The following is a 24,762-nucleotide window of genomic DNA, read 5'->3' on the forward strand; positions in this document are numbered from 1 at the left end:
AGACGCTGGGGTTGGTAGTGAAGAATCAGAGTTCCAAATCAAAACCTCATTCCTGGCATAGGAATCAAGGAGTTTAGGGGTGGCTATGTGTCTGAAGGAAAACTGAGGAACCAAACATCACAGCTTCCACAGTAACATGAAAGCAGGGATGAATGCAGCTGAAGGGGAATAGAACAGAAAAGTATCTAGGCAGAGCTGCGTCAGTATTTCCAGAAATGTTTCATCAAGGTGAGTCTGAAACACATTTTGCTTTCTTGACTTTGTATGCACCAATTTGTGCTTTAAGTTACATTTGCTGAAGTCAGATCTTGCCCTGTTGACTGTTCCTGCAAAAATGTATCCTGGTCTCTGCCAGTTCTATAGCTTTGAGGTCCCAGTGAGGCACTGGGGAGAAGACAGATGATTAATTGATCCAAGCAGATCAAAAGGTCCCTCATGAGTTGAGTAAATATAATTTGCCTCATTTTAGAACAAGTACTAGACTGTTCAGTTATGTGTCTTGCTCAGACGTACGATAAATTGGTGTGAGCAATAGGAATGCAATGGTACATTTGCTAATATCTGGGTCTTGATTATAGGTAGTGGATCGCTGTGCTGGGGAACCCATAAAAGAGCTATATTGCCTTCCAGGAAATAGATTTCTAACTTGTTAGCACTTATTTTTGTGTCTAGCAATTTTTAGTAGGTGTTTTCATTATAAACCTAACTTTAGCTGAGCAAAGCTGTTGCTATTACTGCTGTTTCATGTGGGCGTGTATTAATGTACATAAGAAAGTTTAGTGCCAGCTAGTTTAATCAACTGGCACAGTATGAAAGTGAAGACTGGTTTGTAACATTCTTCAGAGGATCGAATTAATAATACAAAAAGCTCAATATAACCCTCAAATAATAGGCCCTTTGAACAACACTTTCACATCAATCAAAACATCTAGATAGAAAAGAACAGATTTCAAAGCAGCAAAGAGCAAACAGTTTAATCCTTCACTAGCAATACGAAAGCCCCTACTTATATGTCAATTATAAAACCTGTTTGCTGTATAAGCGACCTAAGTCCACGGGGTAATGTGTAGCACCCAAGAGCTGCCCAAGGACTTGTTCCAGCACTGAATTGTGTTTCTTATTCCGACTCCAGTTTTTAGCATTGCAAATATTGCAGCTCCAATTGCATGAAATCCTAACTACAGACCTCTTGTTATGTTAATGACTGTGGTTATAGCTCCATTTTGAGTCAGTGTATGAGTTGAGTATAGATTTCATTGGCCTATAATAATGCTTATTGCACTGGGTAGAGAGAGTCCCCTAGAGCTGATTTTTTTATTACTTAGGTGTATAGGTGTGTAGCCTTTCCTGCTTCCAGCTGATGTGAAGCGCCATTATCTCTAATAGGCTTCGTCGTTGTTGCGCAGGACAGGACAGACTCCTTTTGCAAGTTATAAATGGCAGCGTGTGTTCCTGATGGGTAACTGCTCTGCAAGAGCTTAGCGTTAGCAGTGACTCAGGAAGTATCCTGGGATGATCTTTCTTGTCTGCTCAGCTGAAGGACTCAGCACCATGCCTGCAAACTGCCCGAAGCCCTTTGCTTTACTCAAAGCCAGTTAGAAGATAAGGGAGTTGTTGACTGAAGACAGGCTTTGACAACTGCCTGCATACTCACCACTGCATCAGTGGTCTCTTCCCTTCATTGTGTGAAATGAGAGTGAGGACTGTATTCCTTATTTCACAAAATGAGGAGAGAAGAATGCTGCTTTGTACTTGCTTGACCTAAAGATCTGCAAAGCTTACTGGAACCTGCACCGAGGTGGAGATTCCACTCTATAACATAACTAAGGAGTTAGTATATGCAATCTTGTCTTCTCTCCCTCCCTGCCCTCCATATAATTTGCTTTATCTGTGCTTGACACCAGTGGGATGCCTAGCTGAGATCTGGGAGCCGGCCTGGGAGTATTTTTATTTTCTGTGTTGCACATGTTGTCTCTGTTTTGTTTTGCAGGTGAGAAGTATCCAAGTACAAAAACTCCGTTATGTCTGGAATGTCTATGCAAAACAGTTCCAGAAAGTTGGGTGAGTTCAATGCCCTGGTTACACAAGTCTATGAGGAAGTCAAGCTTCTTTGTGAGTAATGTCCTAAGGAAAACACTCCCTTTATATTTTAGAACCCTAGAAGACCACCACACTTGCTCAGCTATACATGCCAAATTTGGTTCTGGTCTCACCTGCAATGAACAGAATGTCAGGTACGCATTTTAAAACACAAATACTCAGCATATAGATTTCAAAGAGATGTAAATTCACTGTTGTTGGTGCACTTTCCTTGAGTTTCTTATATATCCATTAATATGCACAGAATTTTAGATGAAATGGACATGCGTGAAAAATGGAATGAAAGGGCCGGAGAATGTTGTGTATTCCCTGTCAAAGTTTCTGAAATGCCTCAGTATTATTCACCGTTATTGTTCTCAATCAGGAAATAACTATGTCCTGTAAGTAACTCTAAGCAGTTCTTATTTGGAGCAAGAGAAAGTCTCCATGAGACGGTGCAGATAAGTTGTGTGTGTGCTTCTTCAGTGGTGCTCCATGTAATTGTATTGAACTTCTAAATTAATTATTTCTGGTCATTGAATTTATTTTCTCAAACTGCAATATCATTAGACAATTTACAGAATAGGTATTCCTGCTAAATTAAGAAATGATCTTCAGTTGATTGAATACTGGAAATCCAGCTTCTGACCTTAGCTCATGTTGAATCTTACATTCAAATCACCCTTAACTTTATGCAAAATTACTTGGTTTTAGATCCTTCAGTTTTAGGTGCAGAATTCCTTTGTTTGCGGTGCTTCAAAGGAATTTTTGCATGATGGAAACGTTTGCCTGAATGGCTGTGTTATGCCTCCTGTCTGTTTAAGTAGATTTCACTGGTACAGTCATCTTTGCTGATGTAAGTACTGTAGGGACATTTAACTTTTAACTTTTTCTTGGAGGAAGATCCTCTCAGCCTTTAAACTGAGATTGATACAAGCTCTCAGGACTATTGAAAGCTGCATCTTCTTGAGTGAGCTACATTGTCACTATTTTATTTGTAAGTGATACATCTTTATCCCATACAGGAGAATTATATGTGGGCCAAACACTATTGATGTTCCAGTGATCCCTATTTGGAAACTACTCATCAAAGAGGTTAAGCATTTCTGTTGCTTTTATTCTAAGCTACTTGGGAAGGCTGAGTGTGGTTATAGAATACAATGGATTCTATATCTGAATTAGCTTCCCAGTACTCACTCATCAAGCACACTCCTGTCCTGGTTTTGGCTTGGGCAGAATTATTTTTTCTTTTCAGCAGCTAGGAGAGCTCTGTGTTTTGAATTTAGTGTGGGATTTGCTGTGAGAAGAACGTTGGTAGCACACTGATGTTTATAGTTGGTACTGAGACATCAAGGAGCTTCCCATGTTCTGCAAGTGTGCAGGAGCACAACAGGCTGGGGGGAGCACGGCCAGGACAAAGGGCCCACAGCTCCCCTTATGATTTGAACTTAGAACTGAGGGCCAAATTGGCCAATGGAGTATTCCATATCATGCTACATCATGCCCAGTATATAGATGATGGTTGACTGGGAAGTTTGGGAATTCTCTTCCATGAGACTTTCTCAGTCTCTTGGAGTTCTGTGTCTCTCTCTTTTTGGGCCTCTCACTCATCTGGGATTGCGGTGTTGGGACTTACCTGATTTAGGATTGCTTGCCAGGACAGGACAGGCGTTGGTCACCAGGTGGTGAGCAATTACACTGTGCATCACTTGTTCGTATATATTATTATCATATTATTTAGAGTTATTATTTTATCATTATTGCTTCTGCTTCTCCTTCTCCTTCTTCTTCTTCTTCTTCTTCTTCTTCTTCTTCTTCTTCTTCCTATTATTTTTATTATGTTCTGATCCAAAAAAAAAAAAAAAAAAAAGCTGGGCGTGGTGGTGCATGCCTGTAGTCCCAGCTACTCAGGAGACTGAGTCCCCCAGATCAGGATTCAAATCTCATTTAAAAATCACCATAAATTCATTTATTCTCCATTATTCCCTGTCCTCCATCCTCATGCCTGTATGGCTGCTTGGTATTTGTGTGTATCTGTGTCCTGCCAGCTCATTCTGTTCGCCTTACAAGGGTTGGTGAATGTTTACGAGCTGCACTGGAATTCAAACCTTCCAGGCAAAGGCTGTCTCTTAATCAGTGGAGATTAAGAGAACAGCAGTAGCTGATATATGCCTACAGCTGCAGAGAGATCCAATGAGCTCATGACTCTGGGCATGGCACCATGTAAAGCACCCGTATTTTTTTTCAGACGGGAACTGGCTATATGTGGCCTCAACAGAGTGTTTGTGGAGATGTGCCTATGGTATGTGAGCTCCATCCTCATGGCACAACCTGCTCTTCTCTCACCTTTGGTACATTTCTTGCGAAGAAGCAAGCAGAACAAGGCTTGGGCTGAGCCATTCACATCCCAAATAACATCCTATTGGTTCAGATTATTTGGCCCTTCTGTCAGATGAAGATGGTCCAATCTGATTAGACTGAAGCCACTGCTTACAAAATTAGAAAGGGGGTCAGGAGACACAACCCTTAGCTCAATAGCTTTTATTCCAGCCCATTTTTAACAGGATGAACTGACTGGGTATACTGGAGCCATTTAAATGTGGCCAGCTCTTGAGTATTGCTCTTTCTCCAAACAGGTCTTAAATCCATTTTACGTGTTCCAGCTGTTCAGTGTGTGTCTGTGGTTTGCTGAAGATTACATGGAGTATGCCGCTGCCATCATAATCATGTCTCTCCTCTCCATTTTTTTGACTGTATATGATCTTAGACAGGTGAGACGCCTCACCTTTTTCCACAAGGAGGATTTAATTCTAACATCTGGGAAAGGCCAGGATGTTACAACACACACACATAGAGTGCTAAGAGTTACTTAGAGGTTTAGTCTCGTGATGTTGTGTAGTAGCAGGTGCAATGGTCTGGCCTCCTACTCATCATAATCTCTGTGTGGTTCTTTACCCACATCCTCCCTTCCCCATTCCAGTGCTTTGCTTTGTAACTTTTTGTTACACCTTCTCCATAATTAGGGTGGGGCATTTCTTTCTCTGTATGATTGTATAATTCCTAGCAGGGCCAGGCCCCAGATTATGAGGGCTCTCATAACCACGAATAACAAAGGGAATAATTGTTAGTGCATGAATTGCATTATGTAAGTAAGATGTAACACTTTTGTGTGTTCTCCTTTAATTTATAGCAATCGATTAAACTGCACAGACTGGTTGAGTCTCATAACAACATCATCGTCACTGTCTGCAGAAATAAGGAAGGTGACTCCTGTACGCTTCTTTCTTCAATGTGTTTCATTTCTACAGCAATTTATATCGAACCCAAGAATGTATAGTATCAAATTCCTTCTAGAGCAGTTTCCTCTTCTGTCTCTCAGCTTGATTAACTATCTTCTGCAGATTGGGTTAATTTGACCTAGAAGTATGTTGTGGCAGATCAATCATATTCATAACTGTTTGAGCTCAGACTTAGCAAAAAATTATCAGGAAAACTATGTCGTTTTTCTTAAAGCAGTGCTGACAAAGCCAGCCACATAGCCATTAAATGGCTGAGAGTCCACCTAATTGCTCCATGCAAAGTCTGTTCATTGGCATGGTATTTAGAGCACAATCCAAAAAGACAAAGTCAAACTAAGAAATGTAAATCCAACAGTTAGGTCAGTGCATCAGAACACTAACTATTGGTTGGGCTCCTGGGGAGATGATAAGAAGGAATTCTGCAGTTCGAACTTATGCCTAGGCTTTTCTAAATACTGGAAGTTGTATTCTTAGATTCTACTTGTGGTCCTTTGTTTGTCAGCCATTATAAAGAAGCAACAATATGTTCAGCAGATAGTTCCTTGTATTTTTTCTCCTTACCACAGAGAAATATATGAAGCACAAAGTTTACATTACGTGTCATCTACAGGTTTCCAAGAGCTGGAATCACACCATCTTGTTCCTGGAGATATGCTGGTTTTGAAAAAGGGCAAAACCCTCTTGCCTTGTGATGTCATCCTGATCAGCGGACAGTGCGTTGTAAATGAAAGCATGCTGACAGGTACAGCTCATCCCTCCCAGGTTTACCATCAAAACATCATCATAGCGCTATGGCTTCAGCCAGTGACATGGGACATATAGTGTTAACATATATCACCCTTTTTATGAGATTGTCCGTAGCTGGCCTAAGAAGGGATTCTTTCAGGTCTGTACAATAATAAAGACTGAATTTTAGTTAGGCCCAGCTTATCTAAATGGACAAGATGGACTTTAAGAACGGCAGTTCATCCTTTTCTTCCTTTGTAGGGTGCAGAATTTAGGAAGGGATCCTCTGATTAGAAAGGAAAGAGTGGGCAGTAAAAAGAAGTGAGCAGAACATGAAAAGAAATAGTAGGCACAGAGCAAAGTTGTTCTTGCACAGGGCCCACAGTCTGCTCAGGCTGTAGGGGTGCCTCTCGGTCACTGTGAATGTCTCATTGTTGATCGCTGCAACATCTCCAACCTGCTAGAGTTCACTGCAAAGCAAAGCAGGGATTTTGATGCAGGAGGTGTTCATAGTTCTGTTTCTTGTCTTTAAATTTGGCCTTGGTCTGAATTGAACTGAAACCAACAGTTCTGAAATTTCATATACATGAGAAATTCCAGAACCCCCTTTCATTTAGAAAGCTTCAGGTGTCAGAAAATATGTCTTCTGCTTCACCTTAGTATCTGCTCTGACATAAATAGGATATTTGTCAGCCGTCAAGCATTGAGCTAAAGGCTCTGCTTTTTACTAGGAAGGGGAAATAGTGAATGTCATGTTTAATCTGCCTAAGGGAGTGGTGTAGTGACCTGTACATGAGGTTCAAACTAGGTAAACACTTGTGGCCATCAAGTGGAGTCATGCAACACCAGTTCAGGTCTCTTTTCAAGTCTGTATATCTACAGCCAGGGTTCAGAGTCCTCGGACTGCTTTCATTTCTCAGACTCACATGAAGCTGTTGTACTGATGCAAAAGAGAGCTTTTCTCTGGCAGAGTCTGTTTGCTTGCTAGGCTTAAAACTCTTAGTCACTCTGAAGATGTCACAATATAAAAATAACATTTCCCTAAACTGGCTTCTCTGGTAAATACCTTTAACTTACAATCTAGATGTCTAGATGCTGTATTTATTTGAAAGTCAGCAGGATGATTTTAAGGTGTACTGCAGTTTTCCTCATTTGATCTAATCTTCCCTAGGGGAAAGTATTCCAGTAACAAAGACCCACTTACCCCAAGCTGATAACTTCAAGCCCTGGAGAATGTACTGTGCAGAGGATTACAGAAAACATGTCCTCTTCTGTGGAACAGAGGTCATACAGACCAAGGCAGATGACAGAGGAGCAGTGAAAGCTGTGGTGCTGCGGACTGGTCAGTCAACACTTCAGTTTGCTTTTCCTTTCGTGCCTTTTCTTACTGGAACAGTCTGACATCATGTGCACAGTCACATTAAGTTAAAGGTGTCAATCCAAGTTCACAACAGTCAGATGGAGAATCAATATCCTGGGCTGGTCTAACCTGTTATGCATTGTTTCTGTTTGCCTGGCACAACTTTTACAAAAAACACTAGCCTATGTTTACAAAGAATTTTGCTTTGCTTCTGAGACTGAAAAAATCCTCCTCCTTAAGACAAAAGTAACTTTTTTTCTGTATTCTGCAGAGTAGGTTACATACACTGAAATGAAAGATCTGGGCCTTCTTTCTTAAGTTATAGAAAGTATCAGTCATTTTAAAGCCCTGCATTCTTTGTTGAGAACTTTTGGAAATGTTTTCCCCTTGGAATGATTTTAGCTTGTCTTTCCAGGTTTCAATACAGCCAAAGGGGATCTGGTGAGGTCCATTCTCTACCCTAAACCCATGAACTTCAAGCTGTACAGGGATGCCCTCCGTTTCCTGATGTGCCTCATAGCATTTGCAGCCATTGGAATGATCTACGCAGTGTGTGTATTTACTCTTAATGGGGTGAGTTACTAAATGCAGGAGAAATGGACACACCCAGTTTCAAGAGGCTTGAAACTTGAGTGGCCTTATATACATTTATATATAAAAATATGGCCCTTGTCACTGTCCTTTTTACCTTAGTAAATGAGGCCATTTTACAATGTAATTGAATTTGTGGCAGCACACAAGCTCTCAAACATTCAATTTCAAGGTGCCAAAACCCACTGTTTCCCAATAGTCATTTCTTCTGAGGTCCTAGGAAATCCTATGCCAGCACTGCACGTCTTATCAGCAGCCTTCTGTAGGCCAACTGACTCTTATTGTGTGTTGCCTGCCCTACGCTTGCTGATACATGTAATTATCAATGCATGTAATTAACATAATACTTTCTAGAGCTCTGAAAATGGGAGATCCCAAGAGCTTGACGCTCTGCAAGTAGCTTTTACAGAGTTTTTGTAGCACTTTTTATACATTCCTAGAAAAATCACAAGTGAGTTATAGGTTAAATAGGACACAAACTGGTGTGTCATTGTGAAAAGGCAGCTTTCCAAAAACTTCAGTTTAGATCAAAAACCCATCTGTCCCTGTCCACTGCCTCCGAGAGTAACTGGTATCAAATGCTTGTGGAAACAGGTTAGGAAGTAGGGCAAGTATAGAATAATTCTTCCCTGGTATAGTCTTCTAACTTCTTGCAGAGAAATGTTCAACAGTTCAGTAAGCTGTCTTTGTATTTAGATCATCTAGCTGTAAGAGCCACTGAAAATCCCCCAGAGTGTGTTTTAATATATTTCTGAATTAATTCATGCCTTGGACTTGACAACACCTGTGACAATGATTCCCACTGTTTTGTTGTGTACTGTGTAAAAATGTTCTTAAAGCTGCTGTCTAAATCATTGAAGGCACTGTAGATTTTTGTTTTGGAGAAACAGCTGCTTTCTATTTGATGTTTCCTGTACTATTCATGATTTAGAGATCATTGGCCACTCGTTCAGCCACCTTTCTTCCATGTCACAGAGCCCTGAACAGTACAGGTGTAAACACAGATCCCTGCAATTTACTGATGTTATAAAGAACTCCTCGGTTTCTTCTGCCTTTTTTTTCATATCTTTGTGTAGCCATTTTGGGGGTTGGGGTGGGGGGCGGCGGGCGTGGAAGGGAGGTAACCCTCACTCACTTATCATTCAGCTTAATATTCTTGAGAGCTTTTGGGAAATAACTTTTGCAAATCCAACTATCCTGTATCAATTGACTCACCTGCATCTCCACTGTTTTTTTCCAGAGTTCTCCAGGAAGTTTATGGGGTATTAATTCCCTCTGCAAAGACTGTGTTAGCTCTTCTCTAATGTGCCATGTACATCATGGGTTGATTAATTCTATATTACTGTTTTAATCAAGTTTCTCGATGTACAACTAAGACTTACTGTGTCAGGAAGCAGCAAGGGTCAGCTATTCCCTAGGGAATGGCAAGCCAGGAGTCGAGGGTGACCAGAGCACAGGTGGTGCCCTCAACGACCAGGGCACAGTCACACAGTATCGGAACATGGTGGGGGGAGCCGGGTGCTGGTAACAGCCCATCAGTAGTCCCAGGCAAGGCAAAGTGGTAAATCATCTGGGCAGACCACTCGAAGCAGAAGGAGATGAGGACAAGAGACAAGGCTGCAACATATGTCTAAAGGTGTCCATCCAGGAGACAGTGCTAGAGGCAGGTACACCTACAACATGGCTCAGACAGGGACTGAAGGCGCAGGCCTGAGCTTCGATGGAGCTCCTGAACCGATGAGCAGAGGGTGTGGGTGGAGGTGAGGCTGGTGAGGATAATTAAGGCCTATTAGGGCACCCAGGGCCCTGCCATATTGGTCTCTCAATCTCTGGAGGGTTTGCCTGAAACCCGTTTAGAAATGGTTCACTCATTCTGGTGCATCAAGGTCAATGTAAGAAATAGTTGTAGACTGTAGTTCTCCAATTTTTAAAGCCTAATTGCTTTAGAACTTCTTCAAAAACTTTCAAGAAATCATTTCATGCCTTGATAATTATCTGCCAATGTAAAGTCCAGGTCCTGAGTTGCGAGGTTGACTCTGCAATTCAGCATTTGAATCATTTTTCTCCTTGGGAATAATCTACAGTCAGCTCAGAAAATTAATTTCCCTTGAGATATCAAAAGAAAGTGTGTTTAAGAACATACCTTGGTGTCTGCTTTGCAGTTTTTCCTTTTTTTTTTTTTTTCTGGTTTAACTTCACCCTTGTGATATGTAAAACACATGCTGATGCTATCACAGTAGATGAAACTGTCTTGTCAGACTGGTGTTAAGATTCAGTCACATGATATACTAAATGCTTTCTCTTCTGCGAGTGTGTTTATCTGAAGGTGGTAAGTGCTTCATTCTAGCATAAAATCAATACAAAATATTATCAAACTGGTGTTTTCTGTGGTCTGGAACAGTATCAATGAAGGGAGAATGAGAACATAATGAAAATTCGACACTTCAAATGCAACATGATTTATGGTCGAAGTCCCAAGCTCAGAAGCAGGAGTAATAGAACTCTATGATGGTTTGCAGATCCTTCTAAACAGCAAATTTTCTTTAGTATGCAGTGCCTCAGTTCTGAGACCCCGATTTGAAATGCATTCAATCCTTTACCAGTGATATCAACTGCCAAGAATAACAGTGCTGACATTCAGCATACTGGCAGTCTGTTTTACACCGACCTCTAAGCTCCCAAATTAAAGATGGCTTTTAGAAATGTAACTTTTACTTCCATGTCTCTTCCTGCAGGTAAAAGTGATTTCCTTTCACAACTCCTAGCTCATAAGGTCAGAAGAAATCATTAGCTCATGCATTCTGCCCTCCTTTTCAGCACCATCCCACATCTCTCACCTGTCACCCTCCCATGGAGTCCAGAGCTATGCCTGTAGGCAGTTGGATCAATGCCCATATAAATGACAGATTCTTGTGTGCTGTATCATGGGAAACTGGGCTTGGCTGAGGATGTAGTAACCTAGCTGGCATGTTTGAACTCATTTGCTTTGGAGGAGACTGTGAGCTCTACCTGGCAGGTGTGTTGGCATGGAGAATGAAGGAAGGCCTGGAGGCTGCTCTTTAGCAGTGGTGTAGCCTTAAAGCCTTCAGTTAAATCAAAGCAATTAATTTCTTAGGGAGATGAGTACATGATGGACCATAGGCAGAAAATAGCATAGCCTGAAGCATCTGCAGTGGAGAGGAGGAGGGATGAAGAGGGCTATGCTCAAACAATGAAAGCAGCAGTCCTTGCCACTCTCTTGCTGATAACAGCCTTTGGTTTTATGTTAGGAGGAGGCAGGAGAAGTGGTGAAGAAGGCATTGGATGTTATCACTATTGCTGTCCCCCCAGCTCTGCCAGCTGCCTTGACAACAGGGATCATTTATACCCAGCGGAGGCTGAAGAAAAAGGGCATCTTCTGCATCAGCCCACAGAGGATCAACATGTGTGGACAGCTGAACCTCATCTGCTTTGACAAAGTAACTGCTATGTGGTGTTTACTTTCTTACTAGTAATGGGAGTCATGCTAGGGGTGGAAGAGTATGGGTTTTGATCAAGCATTTCCATTGTGTTTTAGAAACACACTGACCAGTCTTGCAGAGTTAAGTTTGTGTTGTCTGAACAGACTCTACTGTGAATTGTTGTTTTTCTTGGAATCTAGGAATTGGATGGTAGCACTTCTGCTCTGTGCTGTGCTGCCATTTCCTGTACAATAACTTCTTAAAATAAGTCTTGCTTTTTATTCCTTTTGGAGCTGTTATGTGGGAAGTTAATTTAAATGTACATTTTAACTTAGACTGGCACCTTAACAGAAGATGGCCTGGATCTTTGGGGGTTGCTGTCCTCTGAAAGAAACTGGTAAGTCTCCTTGACACACCAATGGTATTTAAATTTGGTGGGACAGTGACTGGATTCTCCTCCTAGATGCATGAACAAATCTGAAAGACAATTAATGTCAAACAGCAGTTTGAAGTTCCAAATGTTTGGATTTCTGATATTATTTCTGTAGCCTCTGGAAAATGAATTGTTTGCCTCATCCCAGGGGTCCTGCTCCACATAAAAAGATACAGCCACTGTTGTCAGCATTTGGCACAGCATGCCCAAGCACGGTACTTTGCAGTAGACATGCTAAGTTAGATCTCAAAGCTGCAGTGGTGCTCCAGCCCTTTATGACAGGAAGTCTCTGTTCCCTACGAGGTTGCCACTTGGTTCCTTCAGTGCCCATGTTTTTGCCCATTTAAATTTCCAGAAATGCATATGCACAAAATGCTCAAACTTATACCAGCCTTGCAGCTCGAGACTCCTTGCACAAGCTTCAAGGATGGTATTTTACAATAATCTGTTTCTCTGTCCATCCCAATGGACTCCTTAACTATGCAGAATACACCTATCCTGAGCATGTGTATCCCAGCCTTTAACAGGCGCATGAGAAGTCCCCAGAAATATGCTTGTGGTCTGACCACAGGAGAGGACTGTAACAGCCTCCTGACTTAGGACTTTTTTTTTCTGTTAGTCATATGTCGTTTGGTGTTCTCTAACGGTAATTTTTATGTTCTTTTTTGCATTAGCTTCCAGGACATTCACAGCTTCCCTGCAGAGCACAGCCTGCCTTGGGGCCCAATGTTCAGAGCAATGGCGGTTTGTCATTCACTAATTGTTTGGGAGGGCAAGATCCAAGGAGACCCGCTGGATGTGAAGATGTTCGAGGCCACTAACTGGGTAAAGCTCTGCTTTGGTTTTATGCAAATAGCAGTGGGGACTCTTGGTGTTCTCGAAAAGGAGAAATGTCCCAAGTCCTCCCATACAAATAGCTGCTTCCTACACAGAAGTAGAACAGCTAAAACCCAGAAGAGATAGCACATGCTCAGGCTTTTGCAGAAATGTTCCTTGTTTCTGCCTAGAACTTTAATCCAAGCGATACTTTGAGTACTTAGCTCATTTGACTGAAAGTGGTGGATATCATGCAAACTCCACTGGAGCTTCAATTCTCATTGTGGCTGCTACCAGATAACAGGAAGTCCCAGATGTGATTATGCACAGATTAAGACAGCTTTTACAGAGCATGTAAAAGACTTCTGCCAGCTTTGAGCTAGATACAAGACTTTGACATTTGTTAGAGCTCTGTCAATGTGGAGATATTTCTACCCCGTCTTCAGGTTTGAAATCCCATGCCCCTGTGAAAGCTGCTTTCAGTCTCTATCCCATTACCTACAAGCAGCTATTTACTCTCTGATCAGGTGGGGCGGGGCAGGGTGAGGAATGAGCATTTATGGAAACTAAAAGGCAGCAAATCTGAGATAGATAAGAGGAAATCAGCCTGTAATTTCCTGGTAGAAGGCATAGCCACAAGACATTGCTGATGCAAGATAAGAGTAGTAAATAACTAGATTCACGTAACTAGTTATGTGGATGACAATGTCCACGCTTAATACCTGTTTTGTATCTGCAAAATATGTAAATCAGCCAAGTTTCAAGGAATAAACTATACAATAATGACTGGAATTAGAGGGTGTTTTTCCCCAGGAGAGTCACCTTGCCATCTCAGCCTTGGGCAGACACCCATCAAAATTACAAATTAAACAGGAATAATCCTGTTAAATAATTCATATGAAACAGGAATAATTGTGTGCCCTTTGACACCATAAAATATTTTTGTTCCTCACAATCATTTTGTGTGGTATGTGGAATACTTCAGAGGATGGTACTTTCTACATTAGTACCAACTCTTGTTTGTTATTTCCCCATTGGGTCTGTGTTATATCTAAAGATTTTTGCATATTTAAGTGGGTTGTAATGAATAAAGGATTTATTGTCAGTGAGAGGAAATAATCTATTTGCTGTGCAAGAGTACAGCAGTAACTTAGTAAAGCTGGTGAAGCTCTGGATTTGATTGTCAAGGGACGTAGCAGGTTTTCCATTACTGGAGATTCTTAGTCTGAGAGCAGACAGTCCTAGGAATTAATAAGATACCTTGTTTAGAGGGAAATAAAAGCTTTAAACGATTCCTTGAGGTTTCTTTCAGCTCTACTGGTGCTGTGATCTGAAAGTTTTTTGTCTTTCAATGCACAGGTGATAGGTGATTCCAGTGGACACCAGATTGAAAGTCAAGGATCCACATGTGCCACAGTTGTTAGACCTGGGCCTAAAGCCAGCACTGTAAGCTATTTGTAAGAATCACATTCATGATCGAGTTAAACTGTCAGTGTAAGAGTTACCTTTCAGTAGAGAAATTCTTGTCCTAGTCCAAGACAGTTCTTCCACACTTTGTCTTTCTTTTACTTCCTGCAGAGAGATTGCTTTCCTCTCTCTGATTAAAAAAGAGATGCCTGGGGGAGTTTGCTGCTTACATCAGAAGCGGGGGGATGCTGGATGACAGATTATCCAGCTCAGGAATTTTCCTGTCTTGGTGGCTCAAGACTCGAGTCCAAACTCAGCTGGGTGGTGAAGATCTCTAAAAGCACTTAGGACTGCAGTGGAGTCTAGTAGCTGATGTCAGACTGTTACTGGTGACATACACCAAGGAGGACACCTTCAGACATCCATTTTCCCTTTGCAAGACCAGTGTAAAACCTAGCAGAGTCTTGGTAAAGAAACAGGACTAGTGAGTTCCTTTCAGTAAATTACATCTAGTAGTCCACTAAAACTATCAGTGAACTTTTCTGTTCAAATTTCACCTGCTCCTTACATACCAGTCCTTTCTGTTCTACTGTGACAAATCACCTGATTATACATGGTTAGCTTCTTACCATGGCCCAAAGGACAGACCTAAAATCCTTTGGCCTGAGTTTAAAATCCCTGCTGCAGTATCTAATCCACTCACTTTTCTCCTAGGCGCCCGTGGAAGGAGTTACCATTTTACATCAGTTTCCATTCTCTTCAGCCTTGCAAAGGATGTCTGTCATTGCTCAGGAAATTGGTGGGGAACAACAGGTCTTCACAAAAGGAGCTCCAGAAATGGTAGCCATGTTATGTAGAGCAGAAACAGGTAACTAACATTTATAAATGCTTCCTAAAAACACATATATGTAAGTGACTTTTGATGGTGCAATGAAGTAGAAGGTCCAAATGAGATTTCTGGGTCTAAGACTTTATACTTCAGCCTGAAAAGTTAGTCTCTCTGTTGTGCTCCAAGTCTCTCATACAGCCCTTCTCAGCAAAGAAGGACTGCTGAGAGACAAAAGCAAGTACCAACTCTTATATGAGGTGTACCAATTTCTGCCAGAATAGATATTTGGAAGAGTTGTCTACTGGTTCAGTGTACACCAAAAAAAGTTTTCTTTTTTCTCCAAGTCTTGGGAGGGCAGCTAGAAGAGCACAGCTCCTTCATGACACACTGGAAGAAGGTAAGTCTTTGCAGAATAGCTTAGGATCCTAAGTGCAAAGTGACAGAGGAGAGGCAATGGTTTTCTGATTGAGCAAAGTTCAATTCAGCAGCTTTCCTTGATGTCCTTGGCCTATTGGTAGACTCTAGGTGTACCTGTCCTCTGGGATACGAACCTTCCCTCCTTCAAGGCTTCCTTTTGTCAAATGCCCTGATGAACTGTCATTTCCTCTTTTGCACAGTCCCATCGAACTTTGAAAGCAAGCTTCTGTTCTACACAGCACAGGGCTTTAGGGTCATCGGACTGGCATATAAATCTCTACAGGCAGGGAAGCAAGCTACTGATCTAACAAGGTAAGCCATAGACTGCTTCTCATCAGCTACACTCAGCCATGGGCTAGTGGTGCTTCACATAGTACCATTACCACAACACCCCTGCCAAGAGCAGAGCTGTAGTACAGAGTTTTGTTAGGTTCAGACTAGAGGGAATCTGATTTAAATCTGGATATAGGTCTCTCTGACAATGGGTAGAAGGCACTTCACTACCCCATGCTTATAACACATGCCTAGAATTCTTACACATATTTTAACTTTGGATCAACATAGAAAATATAACTCTAGTGCACTCTGAAGTCTAGTACACCTCTCCCTCAGTCCATGATTTCTACCAGTCTCCTTGCAGGTTTATCTCAGCTTTCAGCTGAAGAGAAGTCTCTTCTCTCTCTTTTGTTTGTTTGTTTGTTTGTTTTTGTTATCCTGACTCCTTGATTAAGCAAAGGCAGCAGATGACCCCCATTACACTGCCTGTTCTCTAGCCCAGTCAAAGTCAGCAGACTATGTTCTACTGCTGTCTTGGTCCAATCCTTTAGCTTTCTAGCTTTAGCTCTCTTTAGTTTCTAGAGAAACCACCAACCTCTTCTGCTATGCTCATGGTATTAGTTTTCCACAAGCCTCACACAGGAACACCTACACATGAATCCGTATGCTTTTACCCAAATCCCCCAAGCTTTTGCCTGTAATACTCCAGAAACATCCCTTCTGAAAGATTTGTGGTTACTTAGCATCTGCTGTCCTCTCTGTTTACTAGCTGCAGGTCCTAATCCAGATCAGCCTCACTTGCTCTTTCACAAGGCTTTTTGCTTTGCTGAAAGGGGCAATGACACTGATGCAAAGTGCAAGTGATTTGTTTAATTCTTGTGACATGTGTCATAACAGACCTATCCGACCCAATGAGCAAATGTGTGTGATACGACCCAGATTTTGCAGTTGTGTGTGCAGTTGTAGCATGTGTGATATATATACTGCCAGGAGAAAAAAGAGAACTGGAGGTCAAACACAAGCTCCCCTGTGAAAGCAGTGACTATGCAGGCACCACCTGACGCAGCGACTCTGACTGCCATGCAAGCATTTGGCATCACCTCCTCCTTGCTGCAGTGGCTAAAATAAGTGTTCGAAGGCATTTTCCTTTTTTTTCAGACTCTTCACAGTTAACCTGCCTCCCTGAGAGACCTCTAGTTTATGACTCGGATGGGATTGTTTGCCAAATTCTGTTCTTAACTGCATGTGTTCAACTGTAAAAGAAGCAATAGCACAGGTGTAAAGAAAAGAGTAGGAGACAACAGAATTGGAGTTCCCACATGCTGTTTGTTCTGGTCCTACTGTCAAGAGTAGCAGATACATTTACTAACGTGTGTTTCCTTGTTGTACAGTCCTCAAATGAGAAGGACTAGTGTGCATGAACTTTCCAAATCAGAATTCCAAATCCAAATTCCCACAGTTTGAGAATCCTGCAGGAAATTCAGGGTGCTTTTTCATGCTGGCTAAGGATGGTGCATAAGTGGAAAACAGTTCAACTTATCCATCAGGCTTCATGTTGGTATGTGGAGCAGGTAGGTTGAAATTGGCTCTTTTTTGATTTGGTAATGAAGCAAACATGATCTGGAAGCTGGTTATGTACTGAACTCATTCTTCAGAACAAGGGAGGAAGAGAACAGAAGGATGAAAAATCAAGCGAAGATCCTCCATACACAACCAGCACCACTTGCTGCCACTGGGAAGCAAGCCCTGCTAGCAGGGTGTTGAAATAGCACTGCAAAAGACACCCCCTTTTAGGGACTGCTGAAAACCGACAAGTTATTTTAATTCTTTTGAGTTAAGTGGGCTCGTTAACAGTTATAACTGGCTATAAGCAAATTCAATGCAAAAACAGACCAAAGGTAAAAAGAAGAATTAAATCTGTCTGTCTGTTCTTCACTGTTAGGGAGGAGGTAGAATCTGATCTGACATTCCTGGGTCTGCTGATAATGGAGAATCGATTAAAGAGGGAGACAAAGCCTGTTCTGGAAGAGCTCAGTGCTGCCCGCATCAGGACTGTTATGGTCACAGGTATCTAAAAAGTGTGGATTATTTATGTGGCCACTGGCCCAGACAGGGAGTTCAATGATGTTTGAGTGAAAAGTTTACTGCTTTGGCACCACCACTCATAGGAAGGCACAGACATTTGTATCTTTCAGACAATTATATTCCAAGAAGCTATTGTAATAATGGCATGAGCTGAACCATGCAGGCTTATGTCCCTGACAACTTCACCAGGCTATGTCAGATACTTAACTCTTAATCTGTTCCACTTCCACCACACATCCTGTTCCTCTGATGCTTTCCAGTAAGTCCATTTGTTCTCCCTGGTAAGGTTACCAGATGACATGCACAAAGACATGTCATGCAAGATCTCCTCTTTATAGGGCCTCATGAAATGTTGTTGCAAATGAGCAAAGAGGGAGCATGGAAGCCAGGACAAATCACTGAACTTTATGACATCTGGTAACTCACGCCTAGCAGTCCCTATTTATCCTATTTTTTTTTCATGAAAGGCCGGTTTGGATTTGGATAGGATAACCCCAGTTTTACCATGATCCAAAGAAATTTTTCCTGGAGTCACACAGATCTTGTCTTATGGGGCCTCACTCATTTCAGCACACATCCTACTCTAAAGTCATCTAACACCAATTGATGAGGAGCAGTGATACTAGCAGCAACTTAGCAGTGAATCCCTTATTGTTTTTTGTCTGAAACACATAATCTAGGAGCACATTCCCCATCTGAATTTCTTCAAGCTGAAGATGAAAATATTTCATTTCCAGATGAAAATATGTTTAATTATTGAGACAGATCTCATCTGCAAAGTTTTGATCTTTATCAAAAACTTTCTTAGGCATAGACACTGAAATCTCACTGATTCTTGCGAATGTGTCTGAAAACTCGAATTCAGGAAGAGGCTAATGTTTCCTCCATAAACAATTCCTCATTGTAGAAATTTTTAGATAAAACTCCCTTTGATTTTCTAGGTGACAACATTCAGACAGCTGTAACCGTTGCCAAAAATGCTGGGATGATTTCTCCAATGAACAGAGTGATTCTTGTGGAAGCAAATGAAATACCTGGATCTTCTTCAGCGTCTATAACCTGGAAACCACTAGGAGAAAACAAAGCTGAAGATTACGGAAGCCTGGTGAGCATAGAAGAAGCAGATGTTGTGCAGCAAGAAAACAAACTAAAATGGAATGCTTTAAATAATGCAGTGGGATTACGCTAGTATTACAGAGACCAGTCGTTCACCGTTGTCTGCATGTCAGAATGTTATGTGATAGAAAAGTTTTTAAAAAGAAGGGATCTTTATAAAAATGTGTTCCCCTAGAGCTTCCTTCCTAGCATATTGTCTTGTGAACACGTTTTTGCTAACTGCCTAGCTAGATTTGAGAACAGCTCTGCAGAAACCCAGGAAAGATTTGTCTCTATTCCTCATGCTTAGCTGATGCTAGTTTAAAACGTTTCCTTTCCCTGCAGGGTAAATTCCATAGTATAGATGTGGACTTAAAATCTGTGGAACTGCACTGAATCAACCAGCCCTGTTCAAGCAGATAGAGAGTTAGCACTTCCCCATACTTGCACAATTAAAACACAGATTAATTGTTGAGAAATTGCATGTACACAGTGAAACATAGGCTAGCTGTGCTAAGAAACTGTGTTTCATCAAGCATCTCCACAAAGAAACTGAGACAAAGACCAGTTACTCTCTCCCTGAAGAGCATGTCTGAAGGTGCTGACCCTTCTCTGAGAAATATTAGTCAGGCAGATGGTAGGGAATCTCTGCAGGGGCTGTTGAGGGGCTCCTTTCTACTAAAGCTCAGCCTGAGCAGCATCTTCACTGTATTTCACTGCAAGAAGGCATGCCTAGCCCCTCTCACTCACAGTGCAGCCCACCGGATTGGCACTGTTGCGTATATTCTATCAAATATGGCAATGATGAGGGCCAACTTTTAAGACATATGAAGCACCCAGTTCACACTAAAATTAATGGCATTATATGCCTAAATCCCATTAGAAATCCAGGCAAAGGCAATGGGCTTTGAACTCAGATTTCCCAGGGTTGTCACAAGTGCCCTCCCCATGGTATGTCCTTTTCTTTGTCTGTAGTAATGCTTGTGTAAATGCAAATAGTAGCTTTTGAGGGCCTGGCAGCAGCACTCACTCTGTCTTGTTTTATAGGAGGATGACAGTCAGACTGAAAGAAGAATCAGACTGGCCTTGGGATCAGGCCAGTATCATTTTGCCATGAGTGGAAAATCTTACCAAATTGTAGTGCAGCATTTCAGGCACTTACTTCCAAAGGTAAGATCTCGATTATCTAATTGGAGTAAGCTTGCCATTCATTAGATTCGGATTGCCCTGATATCATTAGCTGAAGAGGTCTGTACCAGGACATCTTTTGGGAACAATTCTAACCCTGAAATACTTACGGGCTGGATGAATCTCTGATAATAATGTATGGGGAATGATCTGAAAATACCTGGACTTTTTTCTGCACATAAGAGGAGCAAAGCTGCCTCATGGCGTGAGGACATGACTTAAAACATTTGCGCCTAAATGCCTGGCCCTTGCACAGCACTGATTCTGTCATGTTTTGGAGAGCAGGAGAAAACATGGTATTACACAGCATGCAATTCAGCATGACTTGTCTATTTCATGGAAAGGATAGACTCATGAATTCTCTTCTAGTAAATCCCTGCTTGGTAATCTGTGTTCATCAGGTAACTCAAATGACACACCAGGTCTCTTGTCCTTATTGTGATTGTTATTTTTTCAAAATATTAATTAAGATACCTTTTATCTTTGATCATCAGTCTTTCTTGCTTTGGAGTCTAGCATCAGTTGTTTGGAAATCTGAATTTTTAGTGGTTTCTGTTCCAGATTGTCACTGAAATCACTGTTACTCTTACCTCAAGTGCTTAAAAAATCACTTCCTTTTTTCTCCTTACAGCTCCTTCTGAATGGAACAGTTTTTGCTAGAATGTCTCCTGGTCAGAAATCCAGCCTTGTGGAAGAGTTTCAAAAGCTGGAGTAAGTTCATAATGAGCACTAAGAATTAGGAAGTGTTTGATGAATTTCCAAGCTTGAGAAGTGTCCAGTAAGAGCTAGCTTTTGTCTAATATAGCGTTTCCTGGAAGTGCACATAACTGAAACTTTCACAGACATACAGCTTGGCAATTAAATTCCAAAAGCTTGTTAAAGAAGAGACACTGAAGTCCATGTTGGTTTGTCAACCCATCAAAGACCTAACACTCGCATGATTCTGAGTTTCATTTCTTCACATCATCCTTTATTCTTACTTTTCTTTCTGGGTCTGAAGGAGGGGCAAGATTTTGGGGAGTATCTCCCAACACCGCAGCTTCTTTGATGCTAGTGGTCTTTTTACTGCACAATTTGGGTGATGGGTTAGAAAATATGGAATGGTATGCCCTGTGCTGCTCACAGTCACAGAGGTGTATATGTATATCACTGAGTCCCAGATGTCTTGTTGCCTGTTATTCAGCTGTTTCTCAAGTCTTTTGAAGACCTGCACTCTCACCTTAACTAGCTAGTCCCTGGACTTGCCCTAGAGCAGAGTAAGCTTTAGGCTGTTTCAGATTACCAGCCTGGTGTGAGCAGTTCTGAGCACCCCAACCACTGTCTGGCCTCCCCGGACCACCATCAATGCCTCCCAGTGAGAACTTCCCATGCACTGAAATCCAGGCCTCAGCAGTAAAAGACTCAAGTGAGTCAGCTCCTGAAGCACTAGGCTGATTTTACTCATGCTGTAGATGAAAGGATTTACTTCCAGGGCTTATCATTTCACAAGGTTATTTCAGCCTCAGGGTGGGGAGCTGTCTCCAGATACCCTGTTAAGCCCATGATCTCTGTCTACTGCAGCTGCACCTATATCACTCTCTGTCTGCCCCAGGAGATTCTGGCAGGACTGAACCCCAAAGCAGAGTCCCCATTCATGTCTATTCCCAGTGAACATGAGGTACCAGTGCCTGCAAGCCTTCTTTTCTGAGTAGGACTGTCACCATTAGCTCTTCCCTCTGTTATGGTTGACCTTAAACCCAGTGAGGGTGGGAGACTGAGTCCATTGTAGTGAACATAAAACTTCATGCTAGCATATTCTTCAGTCTGTCACAGCAGAAACTCTTTGCTGTAGGCACATCTGAGGTGCAAGACCAAGGCCTGTGCACAGTCCAGAGTCCTGGGCTTGTATTTCAGTCTTTCAGCTTTCCAGAAGGGCTTTCAACAAAAAAGTCACATGACGTGCACAAATGACTCGCATGGAGGTGGCTCTGATTCCCTCCTGTTTATAGATCTTACTTTCCTCAGAACTGAACTGTAGGTCACTTTATTTTTTAGTTACTTTGTGGGCATGTGTGGAGATGGAGCCAATGACTGCGGGGTAAGTGAAAATTCTTTACCATATATTTATTTAAAAAATGAAAAATTAATGCAGTGCCGATAGAATATCCCAAATTGAGCATATGCTGGAAATGTGAGTGCTCTGCTCGTTCACAGAGCAGCTGTACCAGCACCAGTACTGATTCAAGCCTGGTCCCACAGCGTGATCCTTACCATGCAAGAGCTGTTCTAGGCAGAGGTTGTTGGAGTTTGTAGTCTCAAAGACTGATTCATTTCCTTCACAAAAACCACCAGAGGATTCTCTAAATCCTCCACCGGGGTTTCTGTCAACATCTTCAGTGTCTGGAGGTGGAGATGACAAGGATAAGGAGGAGTTTCCATGGGGTACAGCTCTAGCTCTACAGGTTTTTTGTAAATGCACAATTTAGAAGTGCAAGAAAGTTTTTTTTTTTCCAAAAGGAAGGGCCCATGTTCAGAAGGGACTCATAACTGCCTTCTGGGCAGCTTCTGTTCACTCCATAACTTCACACATCCTTGTGGCAGTGAGAGCAATGCCACCTAGGCAGCGAAGCACTCATTTGCCTTAACACAAAGTCCCAAGAATTCTCCTGGGGGAAGCAAGCAGAGAACCTAGGCTGTCTACATAAGGTGTGACTGCAAATAAGTGCTGGCAAAGGAGGCAGAGCCGAACTTGTCTTCTGCAGCTGGTAGTGGATGGCTTTGGGGTCTCTGGAAAATGGACTTTCCCGTGCTATGTTCCTCATTCTTCTTCTGGACCCGATGCCTCAACCACATCCCATTGGAAGAGCCTTTTGGGTGGAGCACTCCCAGGGAGTGAAGAGGGACTGCTGTACACAGAATGCGTCTTGTAATGAGGGATCACTTCTTGGCTGACATGTCGGTTGCTGTGTCTTCCTGGTTTGTGAGTGCTGAAGAAGAATGTGACTTTTAGGCTTTGAAGGTGGCGCATGCAGGGATATCACTGTCAGAACAGGAGGCGTCTGTGGCTTCGCCTTTCACATCCCGAACCCCCAGCATAGCTTGTGTGCCAGAGCTAATCAGGTAAGCATGGATTTTTGTTTCCTATGTCAAAAAAGAGACAGTTACCACTCCTCTCAAATATTAGCGTTGGGTGTTCACACCAGGCCAGAATGTACATATCTAGAGAAAGATAACTGTCTTTGACCTTGAAATTGCCATTTTCCTAGTTCCCGTCTGAATTTCCTTTAAGATACATTAATTCCCTCAAAACCACAGGAGGAGGGCATCTACAGCTGAGCTTTATGTCATTAGCAGTATTTTAAATGCAAAAGAAATAGCAAAATGAGCAATGCTCCATAAAGCTGAGTCAAATGTCCACGCATCAACCTGTACACTACTGTTAGGCCCTGCCTCTGATAGTGTTTTGAGAGGACTGGCAACAGGAGCAGACCCATCACCTCATTGCTGTCCTTTATTGTCTTCACACAGGGAAGGCCGTGCTGCCCTCGTCACTTCTTTCTGCATGTTCAAGTACATGGCACTGTACAGCATCATTCAGTACCTTGGGGTTCTCCTACTGTACTGGGTATGTCTTGGGAACATGTTGGCTAGAACTGGATGAGCTACTTCTCCCTTGTAGGAGAAACATGGCATAAAACCCACAATAAAACTAGGGTATAGACCTTTACTTTTATCTGAGCTGCAAACTTCTGCCGAGTGATCACATGGTCCTCCTGTACCCTCAGCTGAAAACTAGAAAGATTCTTCCCATTAAATTCAGCCAGTGGGCTCAAGATCCATGCTGGGCAAAAGGAAGGCTAAGATACTGAACAGTATTTTGGATGAGGGCATATGTCTGTGAAAAGGGAGAATCCGGCATAAGCATATGCTGTTGCAATTTATTCAGTATTTAAGGCATGAATTAACTTGACAGTGAGCAAAATCCCCTGGAGTGCCTTAAACCACTTTTGCATGCCTTCTTCCCAAATCAAGAGGAGGGCTTTTCAATCAGAAGTCACCCAACATTGAGAAAGCACATCTCTTCAAATAGCCTGCTTTTTTATTGCCTTGAGTGAACTGGAAGCATTGTTAGTCTGAACAATGTACAAAATGAGAGTATTCACTGCAGGCCCAATAATGGCGAATCTATTGGCAGAGTGGTGGATTGTGTGGTCCCCTTATCTGCTGAGTAGTGTTTTGAAACAAACAACAGAGCATTAGCTCCATGAAAATAATACGTCTTTCTGGAGACGATGTAAACAAGCCCACGGCAAATGTCTGATTTGTGATTTTTTTTCTTTGTGTTCCTCTTTTCAGCAACTAAACTCCTTTGGGAATTACCAATTTTTGTTCCAAGATCTGGCTATTACCACTATAATTGGTGTGACAAGTAAGCTCCTTAGTCATCCTGTGTATTAATGAGAGAATGATCTCAAATATTTTTCACCTCCTTGGAAATGCATAATTCTATGTACAGAAAAGAAGAAAAGAGAGAGTACATAGAGTACATGATATTTAGATTAGTAGAGGAGGCGTCTTGTTTGAGAAAAACTCTGAAATAAGATGGGTAATTCTTAGTGGTGCATTTGCTGAGCATGTAGGTGGTTGAGAACTGGGGTGTTATCTCTAGAAGGAGTAAAACCAGACCTAATGCAGTGGAATGTCTATTCAGGCGTTTTCCTGTTGACTTGGGAAGGCAGATT

At 42.0% G+C, this 24,762-nt stretch overlaps 1 protein-coding gene across 2 annotated transcripts in view; it reads left to right on the forward strand.

Annotated features, from left to right (window-relative positions):
* Window positions 1–24,762, forward strand: part of ATP13A4 (ATPase 13A4) — a 41,602-nt gene that overhangs the window by 11,060 nt on the left and 5,780 nt on the right. For both annotated transcript variants that reach the window (XM_086617961.1, XM_009981556.2), the window contains exons 4-25: window positions 1,991–2,061; window positions 2,154–2,234; window positions 3,105–3,174; window positions 4,716–4,850; window positions 5,270–5,342; window positions 5,989–6,120; window positions 7,276–7,446; window positions 7,880–8,037; window positions 11,325–11,513; window positions 11,831–11,892; window positions 12,603–12,753; window positions 14,104–14,190; window positions 14,866–15,019; window positions 15,598–15,709; window positions 17,616–17,740; window positions 18,700–18,863; window positions 19,901–20,023; window positions 20,673–20,752; window positions 22,076–22,118; window positions 23,031–23,140; window positions 23,549–23,645; window positions 24,377–24,449. In XM_086617961.1, the coding sequence (XP_086474087.1) occupies window positions 1,991–2,061; window positions 2,154–2,234; window positions 3,105–3,174; window positions 4,716–4,850; window positions 5,270–5,342; window positions 5,989–6,120; window positions 7,276–7,446; window positions 7,880–8,037; window positions 11,325–11,513; window positions 11,831–11,892; window positions 12,603–12,753; window positions 14,104–14,190; window positions 14,866–15,019; window positions 15,598–15,709; window positions 17,616–17,740; window positions 18,700–18,863; window positions 19,901–20,023; window positions 20,673–20,752; window positions 22,076–22,118; window positions 23,031–23,140; window positions 23,549–23,645; window positions 24,377–24,449 (2,461 nt within the window). The remainder of the gene's footprint in view (window positions 1–1,990; window positions 2,062–2,153; window positions 2,235–3,104; window positions 3,175–4,715; window positions 4,851–5,269; window positions 5,343–5,988; window positions 6,121–7,275; window positions 7,447–7,879; window positions 8,038–11,324; window positions 11,514–11,830; window positions 11,893–12,602; window positions 12,754–14,103; window positions 14,191–14,865; window positions 15,020–15,597; window positions 15,710–17,615; window positions 17,741–18,699; window positions 18,864–19,900; window positions 20,024–20,672; window positions 20,753–22,075; window positions 22,119–23,030; window positions 23,141–23,548; window positions 23,646–24,376; window positions 24,450–24,762) is intronic.

This window comes from Tauraco erythrolophus, chromosome 11 (genome assembly GCF_009769465.1).
Source record: "Tauraco erythrolophus isolate bTauEry1 chromosome 11, bTauEry1.pri, whole genome shotgun sequence".
NCBI lineage: Eukaryota > Metazoa > Chordata > Aves > Musophagiformes > Musophagidae > Tauraco > Tauraco erythrolophus.